This window comes from Dreissena polymorpha, chromosome 7 (assembly GCF_020536995.1).
Source record: "Dreissena polymorpha isolate Duluth1 chromosome 7, UMN_Dpol_1.0, whole genome shotgun sequence".
In the NCBI taxonomy this organism is placed as follows: Eukaryota; Metazoa; Mollusca; class Bivalvia; order Myida; family Dreissenidae; genus Dreissena; species Dreissena polymorpha.
Window position 1 is genome coordinate 24462988 of NC_068361.1, and position 10865 is coordinate 24473852.

Consider the following 10865-nt stretch of genomic DNA (forward strand, 5'->3'; position numbering starts at 1 on the left):
GATATGATTTTATTATACCCCCACAAACGAAGTGTTTTAGGGGGTTATATTGGAGTGTAGCTTGTAGTGTTTTCATCTAGGAAAGGCAGAGGGGCATGGACAATGACTTGAAAAAAGGGCATTTTGCACGGAGATTCTCTTAAAAAAGGGCGCATTGGGTGTTTTTGAAACTTTAATCACAGCTTAAAACTTTGATTTAAACATTGTACATGTCATTTTTCGTGAGAAATTCTCGAGCGAATGGTGTTCTTAAATAACATAGCTATTGAGTAGACATGTGAATTTATTATTATATTTTTGGAGAACATTCAAATCGGATGCAAAAACACAAAATGGTGTTACTGATCACGGCGGCTCTAAACTGAAAGTAAACTTCATGGAGCAGGTCGTCATTAAATTACAAATTTTTGCTATACGTTTTTTAAAATCGGCTCAGATTTATCTTGTAATAGACTGTACTTCGGAACTATGCTAAGTACAATGTAATTAAAATCTTTACCGTTACGGCCCTTGTACGTTACGACCAGAATGTGCTCATGAATTTGTTCGGGTCTCTAATGTATGTATTGATTTTTTTTCTTCTACATCAGTACCTCATCGAGACGTTCATAATAAAGGCCCACCTATTGATGATAAAGACATGACCCAACTGTAGACTATATATTCTAGTACAATTTTCTGTTGTCCAAGCCAATATATATTTATGCCACCCTTCGGAAGAAGAGGGGGGTGGTATATTGCTTTGCTCATGTCGATCGGTCCGTCCGTCCACCAGTGGTTGTTCATACGATGATAACTCAAGAACGCTTGGGCCTAGGATCATGAAACATCATAGGTACATGATCATGACTTGCAGATGACCCCTATTGATTTTGAGGTCACTAGTCAAGATCACGGTGTGATCGATATTGTAAAATGGTTTCCGGATTATAACTCAAGAACGCATACGCCTAGGATCATGAAAACTTCATGGGTAGATTGATCATGACTCGTAGATGAACCCTATAGATTTTGAGGGTCACATGGTCAAAGGTCAAGGTCACAGTGACCCGAAATAGTCAAATGATTTTCGAATGATAACTCAAGAAACGCTTTTGCTAGGATCATGACCACTTCATAGGTACATTGATCGTGACTTGCAGATGACCCCTATTGATTTTCAGGTCACTAGGTCAAAGGTCAAGGTTCACAGGGACAAAAGTCGTATTCACACAATGGCTGCCAGTACAACGGACAGCCCATATGTGGGGCATTGCAATGTTTTACAAAACAGCCCTTGTTTCTATAGATTTCAGCAAGACCCACCAATGGATAATTAGACATACAAGACCCCACTGTTGACATTATATGCTTACAGGCATTGAGGCAACTAGACGAGGAGTCAGATGCCTCTCATGATACACAGGCCAGTGTATACTGTGCTGATCGACATGCAATCTACAGGTTTTCACTTTGGTTCTTTCAGAGTCCATGTCAACTGGCTGACATGAAGAGCCAGGCAGTCTGACCCATGATAGGAGGGAGCCAAGTGAAGAGCCAGCCAGTCTGAGCCATGAGTAGGAGGAAGAGCAAGTGAAGAGCCAGCCAGTCTGACCCATGGTATTTCTGTTATCATAGAATAAAGGCCACCTATTGATGATAAAGACATGACCCAACTGTAGACTAATATATTCTAGTACAATTTGTCAGTAGATTGATCATGACTCGCAGATGACCCTATTGATTTTGAGGTCACTAGGTCAAAAGGTTCAAGGGTCACAGTGACCCGAAATAGTAAAATGGTTTCTGGATGATAACTCAAGAACGCATACGCCTAGGATCATGAAACTTCATGGGTAGATTGATCATTACTCGCAGATGACCCCTATAGATTTTGAGGTCAAAGGTCAAGGTCACGGTGGACCCGAAATAGTAAAATGGTTTTCCGGATGATAACTCAAGAACGCATACGGCTAGGATCATAAACTTCATGGGTAGATTGATCATTACTCGCAGATGACCCCTATTGATTTTGATGTCACTAGGTCAAAGGTCAAGGTCACGGTGACCCGAAATAGTAAAATGTTTCGGATGATAACTCAAGAAAGCATATGCCTAGGATCATGAAACTTCATAGGTAGATTGATCATGACTCGCAGATGACCCCTATTGATTTTGAGGTCACAAGGTCAAAGGTCAAGGTCACGGTGACCCGAAATAGTAAAATGATTTTCGGATGATAACTCAAGAACGCTTTTGCCTAGGATCATGACACTTCATAAGTACATCGATCGTAACTCGCAGATGACCCCTATTGATTTTCAGGTCACTAGGTCAAAGGTCAAGGTCACAGTGACACAAAACGTATTCACACAACGGCTGCCACTACAACGGACAGCCCATATGGGGGGCATGCATGTTTTCTATAGATTTCAGCAAGACCCACCAATGATAATAGACATACAAGACCCCACTGTTTGACATTATATGTTTACAGGCATTGAGGCAAACTGTTGAAGACACCCACAGTCTAGAATCTATACAGGAGTCGGAGCCTCTCATGATACAACATGCCAGTGTTGACTGTGCTGATCATATGCAATCTACAGGTTTCACTTTGGTTCTTTCAGAGTCCATGTCAACTGCTGACAGTGAAGAGCCAGGCAGTCTGACCCATGATAGGAGGGAGCCAAGTGAAGAGCCAGCCAGTCTGACCCATGATAGGAGGGAGCCAAGTGAAGAGCCAGCCAGTCTGACCCATTGGTATTTCTGTTGTCATATAATAAAGGCCCAATCTATTGATGATAAAGACATGACCCAACTGTAGACTATATATTCTAGTACAATTTTCTGTTGTCCCAAGCCATATATATTATGCCACCCTTCGAAGAAGAGGGGGTATATTGCTTTGCTCATGTCGATCGGTCCGTCTGTCCACCAGGTGGTTGTCATACGATTACTCAAGAACGCTTGGGCCTAGGATCATGAAAACTCATAGGTACATTGATCATGACTTGCAGATGACCCTATTGATTTTGAGGTCAAAAGGTCAAGGTCACGGTGACCCGAAATAGTAAACTGATTTTCCGATGATAACTCAAGAACGCTTTTGCTAGGATCATGACACTTCATAGGTACATTGATCGTGACTTGCAGATGACCCCTATTGATTTATCAGGTCACTAGGTCAAAGGTTCAAGGTCCACAGTGACAAAAAACGGTATTCACACAATGGCTGCCACTACAACGGACAGCCCATATGGGGGGCATGCATGTTTTCTATAGATTTCAGCAAGATCCACCAATGGATAATAGACATACAAGACCCCACTGTTGACATTATATGTTTACAGTCATTGAGGCAACTGTTAAAGACACCACAGTCTAGAATCTGTACAGGAGTCAGAGCCTCTCATGATACAACATGCCAGTGTTGACTGTGCTGATCATATGCAATCTACAGGTTTCACTTTGGTTCTTTCAGAGTCCATGTCAACTGCTGCCAGTGAAGGGCCAGCCAGTCTGACCCATGATGAAATGAGGCAGCCAAATCCTCAAGGTATGAACTAAATTTGAAGACGGGTTTCTCTGCATTTTCTATCATTATGTGACAGAGTCTTATGTCATGACTGTATTAAAGTAAATGAGTAGTCCAAGTCAAGTGTGATGCTCTAGACCACCTCCTCTGTGATCTACAGGGTTACAACAATGTGCTTGTAAAAGTCCTTGTAAAGTACAAAGTAGGCAGTTTGCTATGAAAGTTAATGTTTAGTACTTGTTCTTCCAAGAAATGATAGTTCTGCGAACTGTCAGTTCTTATATGTGTGAAAAATTGGTTTAAACTGGTGTTAAAACAGTTTCAGTTAGTTCATTTACCTCCTAACATGTTCAGGTTTTGTGCATTTTTATCAGGAAAACCTTGCTCTACAATATTCAATCATTGTATCACTTGCAGTGTTCTGCTGTGAAATTTTACTGTTGGGGACCCTTTAGGATTACAAAAGTGGGGACAAAAAGAAAAAATATGGGGACACAGAAATATTTTTGTAGCAGAATTAAATGTGTGGAAACTAATAACCTTTAACTTGAACTTTTAAACGTGCTTAAACTTCTTACAGTCAGGTTGTAACATTGTTATTAAAACTGGAACATTCAAAAAACTTTTTAACACTGTCAAAAAGTTGTCAACATATTTACAAAACTTTGAAAAAATTTATGGTCATTGGACTCCGCATGTCAAAGTACTTGTTCGATAATTAGAAATACCGATAGTAAAGGCGTTTTCTTTTTTGCTTTATGCACAATCTGCATGTCATTTTGTTGTTGTCAAACAGTGACCAAGGACATTTTTGAAGCCAATTTTCTTGGAATGTACGTTTAGGGGCAGACTTTTTTCGTAATTGCTAAACGATGTTGGGACTTGGGAAGACTCTGTTGGGTTGTTAATATTATTGTCATATTTTCTAATTTTACTTGCCGGAGGAAAAAAAAAAATGGATTTTGTTTTCTTTGGCCTGTCACTTTAAGCCATTTTGATAGGTTCGGAAATTTCCTTGATATCTGATTGGTTGTTATAATCTCAACTTACCAATGAAATAGAGTGTTAATATTAAATAAATTAACCATTGGCTGCGAAATGACGTCATGTCCAATGAAATAGTTTGTTCTGGTTACACATTCACTCGATTACTTTACCGACTTACAAATTGAATCGATTAGTTTTTATTTCTAATTGATGTGCGCCCGCGGACCCATATACAGAAAACGGGTGGGGACAATATTTGTTTTTTGCGACAATAACACAAGGGCGCATCCACGGCAGAACACTGACTTATGTTGATACTTTGTGTGCAAGGATCAATTCAGTAGAAAAGTCAACAAAATAAAGGGCTTACAGTCACTGAACAAATGAGTTTGCTGCTTAGAGTGTATATTTTTCCCAAAAATATTTGAAAATTTCCCCTCTTGGAAGTGTAGTTCAATTTTAATCAATACCTCGTTAAATAATTCACAGAAAAGCCAAAAAATGTTGATCTTTGAACATAAACATAACATGTTGATGACAAAAAAAGTTGGAATAATGTTTTTCTCTCTGTGTATGGTGAATTATGGTGTTACAACTTGATTTGTATGTTACTTGCTTAGCATTGAAATTTCCCCTTTTACACGTGAATTATCCCCCTCTCAGGGGACCCGACCCCTTTTCCCCAAAACTGAAAAAAACACTGACATGATACTCATTGCTATTTTATTTTTTATATCTATTCTTGTTTTAGGGACAGGGACAAGAAAAGGAATGAAACGAAAGTGGGCCAGCGAAGAGAACATATGTTTCATGAACTTTTTTAGAGATGAATTAAGAGAAAAAAAAATGCCATCTGGCTCAAAAATAATGGGGTCCCTAAAAATACTTACCGGAAGAACAGTGGCCCAGATAAGGGCAAGGGTCCATAACATTATTATGGAAAAACAAAAATGGAAAAAGAATTGTTGAACTGTGGAATATGTTTATGCCCCTGGTAGGGTGGCATATAGCAGTTGAACTGTCCGTCAGTCAGTCAGTCTGTCCATCTGGCCGAAAACTTATATGGCCATAACTTTTTCAATATTGAACATAGCAACTTGATATTTATACCCCTATTACAATTGGTAATGGGGGCTATATAGGAGTCACGTTTGTCGGTCTGTCCCGATATTTCATCCGATCTTCACCAAACTTGGTCAGTAGTTGTATGTAGATAATGTCTAGATCAAGTTTGAATATGGGTCATGCCAGGTCAAAAACTAGGTCATGGGGTCACTTAGTATGTTTTAAACTGTAAGTTTGTACGGACCATAGCTATGTTATTTATCGTTACATTTTTAAATGACTCGGTACATTTGTTCACCATCATGGAACAGTGTGTCGCGTTAAAAGAAATTACGTCAATATCTCAAAGGTCAAGGTCACACTTGGGAGTTCAAAGGTCAAATGCTTGTCCGGGCCATAGCTTTGTTTTTTATTGTGAGATTTTAAAATCATTTGGCACATTTGTTCACCATCATTGAACAGTGTGTCGGGCGAAAGAATTACGTCGATATTTCCAAGAACAAGGGCACAATTTGAGTTTAAAGGTAAAAAATGGCCATAATTGAGCTTGTCTGGGCAATAACTATGTTGTTTATTGTGCGATTTTAAAATCGTTGGCTCTTTTGTTCACCATCATTTGACAGTGTGTCGCGCGAAAGAATTACGTCGATATCTTCAAACTCAAAGTTGTAGTTTTAGTTCAAAGGTCAAAAATGGCAATAAATTATCTTGTCTGGGCCATAAATATGTCATTCATTGTAAGATTTTAAAATGACTCTGTACATCAATTTTGTTCAAAGTCATTGGAAGGCTTGTCATGTGAAACAATTCAAGAGTTCAAAGGTAAAAATGGCTATAAATGATAATGGCATAATGATTCTTAAAAAATCGCCATAAATTGTATTATCTTGTTTTGTGAAGACAGCATACAAATAGTCTGTGTCAATGCGTTATGTGGGGGTATATGTCACGTCTGTGACAAAGCTCCAGTTGGCATGCATGTGCATCTTGTGAAGCTGCACATATTGAGTGGTGAAAAGTGAAGGTCAAGGTAATCCTTCAAGGTTAAATGTTAAATATATTGCTTCTGTCCGTCCGTCTGAAAACTTTAAAATTGGCCATAACTTTTGAGCTCACCTGAGTGCAACATGCTCATGGTGAGCTTTTGTGATTGCCTTTTGTCCGTTGTGCGTTGTATGTCGTCAACATTTTGCCTTGTGAACACTCTAGATGCCACATTTATTGTCTGATCTTCATGAAATTTTGCAGAACATTTGTCACATTGATACCTCGACTGAGTTCGAAACTGGGTCATGCTGGGTCAAAAATTAGGTCACTAGGTCAAAAAAACAACAAAAAAACTTGTGAACACTGTAGAAGTCCAATCTTCATGTAACTTTGTCAAAATGTTTGTCTAAATGATATTTTGGTTTAGTTAAAAATTGGTTCCGGTCCGTTGAAAAACATGGCCGCCAGGGGCGGGGCAGTTTTCCTTATATGGCTATAGAGAAACCTTGTGAACACTTTAGAAGTCAAAATGTTTGCCTAATCATCATGAAACTTGGTCAAAACATTGGTTTTATTTATATTTTGGACGAGTTTGAAAATGGTCCAGATCAGTGAAAAAACATGGCCGCCAAGGGGCGGGGGAGTTTTCCTTATGTCTTTAGTTAAACATTGCTAACACTCTAGAGGCCACATTTATTGTCCATTCTTCATGAAATTTGGTCAGAAGTTTGGTCTCAATGATATCTTAGACGAGCTGAAAATGGTAACGTTTGCTTGAAAAACATGGCTGCCAAAGGGCGGGGCATTTTTCCTTATATGGCTATATATGGCTATAGTAAAATCTTGTTAACACTCTTGAGGCCACATTTATTTTCCGATCTTCATGAAACTTGGTCAGAATATTCATCCCAAAAATATCGTAGACAAGTTAAAAAATGATGCTGGTTGGTTGAAAAACATGTCCGCCAGGGGGTGGGGGCATTTTACCTTATATGGCTATAGTAAAACTTTGTTAACACTCTATAGGCCACATTTATTTTCTTATCTTCATGAAACTTGGTCAGAAGATTTGTCCTAATGATATCTTGGATTAGTTCAAAAATAGTTTCGTTTGCTTAAAAAACATGGCCACCAGGGGGCGGGGCATTTTTCCTAATATGGTTATGTATCATGCTTTACTAAAACATTGTAAACACTCTGTAGGCCACATTTATTTTCCGATTATTATGAAACTTGGTCAGATGATTTGTCCTAATGATATCTTGGATGAGTTCAAAAATGGTTCTAGTTGGTGGAAAAACATGGCCACTAAGGGGGCGTGGTATTTTTCCTTATATGGCTAAAGTAAAACCCTGTTAAAACTCTAGAAGCCATATTTATTGTACGATCATCATGACACTTTGTCAGAAGATTTGTCCCAATGATATTTGGACAAGTTTGAAATTGGTTCCAGTTGCTAAGAAAAACATGGCCACCAGTGGGCGGGGCATTTTTCCTTATATGGACTTATGAATCTTCTTGAAACTTTGTCAGTATATTAGTTTAAATGATATCTTGGATGTGTTTTCACGTTGACATTTGAAGCTTTAACTTTGTATGATTCTAAATATGTGTCAATGCTGTCAGTTGAATTTTGAAATATGAAGTTTTACATTTTTTGTAGATTAAATAATTTGTAAAATGTTGCAGTTTCGTCAATCAGTTTTATAGATATTGAGCTTTAAATATGATGCAGATTGTAAGATTCTTAATATCTTTCAATATTGTGGATAAGTTTTTGAGATATCAAGCTTTGAGTTTTATGCAAATTGTATGATTTTAAAATGTTTTTAATGGTGTTGATCAGTGTAATGAAGATTGCATAATTTTTATGTTTTAATTCTGTCTATTGGTTTTCAAAATGAAAGACTTTGATTTTGTAAGTGCACTTTTATCTCCTGAAAGATTCTTTTCTAGTGTTTAGTTTATATTTTAAGGCTGTTTGCAAACTCGAAGTGAAAACAGTTCTATTACAATTTGGTAAGGACATGACATTGCATATCTGATTTTAAAATGTACTTTGCTGGCAACGTGTAATTTTTCTGAAATGTCTTAGTAAGACTGTTGTTTGCAATCAAAAGGTCTGTGCTTCAAATACAGGGTAATGCATGTTTTTTGTCCAAATTTATGGCGATTCAGACATTGTTCTATGTAAATTTGGGGTTTGCTTGAAGGTTCAGTCTATTTTTATGTCCCTCACTATAGTAGTGGGGGACATATTGTTTTTGTCCTGTCTGTTGGTTGGTTGGTTGATCTGTTTACGCCAACTTTAACATTTGCAATAACTTTTGCAATATTGAAGATAGCAACTTGATATTTGGCATGCATATGTATCTCATAGAGCTGCACATTTTAATTTTCTGAAAGGTCAAGGTCAGAGGTCAAATATATGTGGCCAAAATCGCTCATTTTATGAATACTTTTGCAATATTGAAGATAGCAACTTCATATTTGGCAAGCATGTGTATCTCATGGAGCTGCACATTTTGAGTGGTGAAAGGTCAAGGTCATAATTCAATGTCATAGGTCGAATATATGGCTTCAAAGCGGCGCAGTAAGGGGGATTGTGTTTTACGAACACAGCTCTTGTTGTTAACTGCCTTTTTAGTCCCTTACCAGTGTTTCACTAAAGTCCGTGTACTTTGGACTCATTTCAAGTTGACATTTGAAGCTTTAACTTTGTATGATTCTAAATATGTGTCAATGCTGTCGGTTGAATTTTGAAATATGAAGTTTTTCATTTTTTGTAGATTAAATAATTTGTAAAATGTTGCAGTTTAGTCAATCAGTTTTATAAGATATTGAGCTTTAGTTATGATGCAGATTGTAAGATTCTTAATATCTTTCAATATTGTGGATAAGTTTTTGAGATATCAAGCTTTGAATTTTATGCAAATTGTATGATTTAAAATGTTTTAATTTGTTGATCAGTGTACTGAAGATTGTATACTTTTTATATGTTATAATTCTGTCTATTGGTTTTCAAAATGAAAGACTTTGATTTTGTAAGTGCACTTTTATCTCATTATGCCCCCCTTCGAAGAAGAGGGGGTATATTGCTTTGCTCATGTCGGTCGGTCTGTCGGTATGTCAGTTTGTCGGTCCGTCCACCAGGTGGTTGTCAGACGATAACTCAAGAACGCTTGGGCCTAGGATCATGAAACTCCATAGGTACATTGATCATGACTCGCAGATGACCCCTATTGATTTTGAGGTCAAAGGTCAAGGTCACGGTGACCCAAAATAGTAAAATGGTTTCCGGATGATAACTCAAAAATTCATACGCCTAGGATCATGAAACTTCATGGCTAGATTGATCATGACTTGCAGATGACCCCTATTGATTTTGAGGTCACTAGGTCAAAGGTCAAGGTCACGGTGACCCGAAATAGTAAAATGGTTTTCAGATGATAACTCAAGAACGCATATGCCTAGGATCATGAAACTTCACAGGTAGATTGATCATGACTCACAGATGACCCTTATTGATTTTGAGGTCACAAGGTCAAGGTCACGGTGACCCGAAATAGTAAAATGATTTTCGGATGATAACTCAAGAACGCTTTTGCCTAGGATCATGACACTTCATAGGTACATTGATCGTGACTCACAGATGACCCCTATTGATTTTCAGGTCACTAGGTCAAAGGTCAAGGTCACAGTGACAAAAAACGTATTCACACAATGGCTGCCACTACAACGGACAGCCCATATGGGGGGCATGCTTGTTTTACAAACAGCCCTTGTTAAAGATTCTTTTCTAGTGTTTAGTTTATATTTTAAGGCTGTTTGCAAACTCGAAGTGAAAACAGCTCTAGTACAATTTGGTAAGGACATGACATTGCATATCTGATTTAAAAATGTACTTTGCTGGCAACGTGTAATTTTCAGAAATGTCTTAGTAAGTAAGACTGTTGTTTGCAATCAAAAGGTCTGTGCTTCAAATCCAGGAAAATGCATGTTTTTTGTCCAAATTTATGTCAATTCAGACATTGTTCTGTGTAAATATGGGGTTTGCTTGTAGGATCAGTCTATTTTTATGTCCCCCACTATAGTAGTGGGGGACATGTTGTTTTTGCTCTGTCGGTCTGTTGATTGGTTGGTTGGTCTGTTTATGCCAACTTTAACATTTTGCAATATTGAAAGTAGCAACTTGATATTTGGCATGCAAATGCATCTCCTGAAGCTGCACATTATCATTGGTGAAAGGTCAAGGTCATCCTTCAAGGTCAGAGGTCAAATATATGTGGCCAAAATCGCTCATTTTATG

General features: G+C 37.8%; 1 protein-coding gene across 1 annotated transcript; it reads left to right on the plus strand.

The window, feature by feature from the left end:
* Positions 1 to 1571: 1571 nt before the first annotated feature.
* On the plus strand, positions 1572 to 7335 carry LOC127838970 (uncharacterized). The gene is made up of 4 exons (XM_052367108.1): positions 1572 to 1599; positions 2610 to 2729; positions 3464 to 3538; positions 5256 to 7335. The coding sequence occupies exons 2-4, from the start codon at positions 2615 to 2617 to the stop codon at positions 5471 to 5473; spliced, it is 408 nt and encodes a 135-aa protein (XP_052223068.1). The 5' UTR covers positions 1572 to 1599; positions 2610 to 2614; the 3' UTR covers positions 5474 to 7335.
* Positions 7336 to 10865: the final 3530 nt, after the last annotated feature.

Coding starts and splice junctions, on each gene's coding strand:
- LOC127838970 (XM_052367108.1), top strand. CDS start 2,615: ATGTCAACTGCTGACAGTGAAGAGCCAGGCAGTCTGACCCATGATAGG. Junction 2,730..3,463: donor GCCAAGTGAAGAGCCAGCCA/GTCTGACCCATT, acceptor TGGTTCTTTCAG/AGTCCATGTCAACTGCTGCC. Junction 3,539..5,255: donor GAGGCAGCCAAATCCTCAAG/GTATGAACTAAA, acceptor TTCTTGTTTTAG/GGACAGGGACAAGAAAAGGA.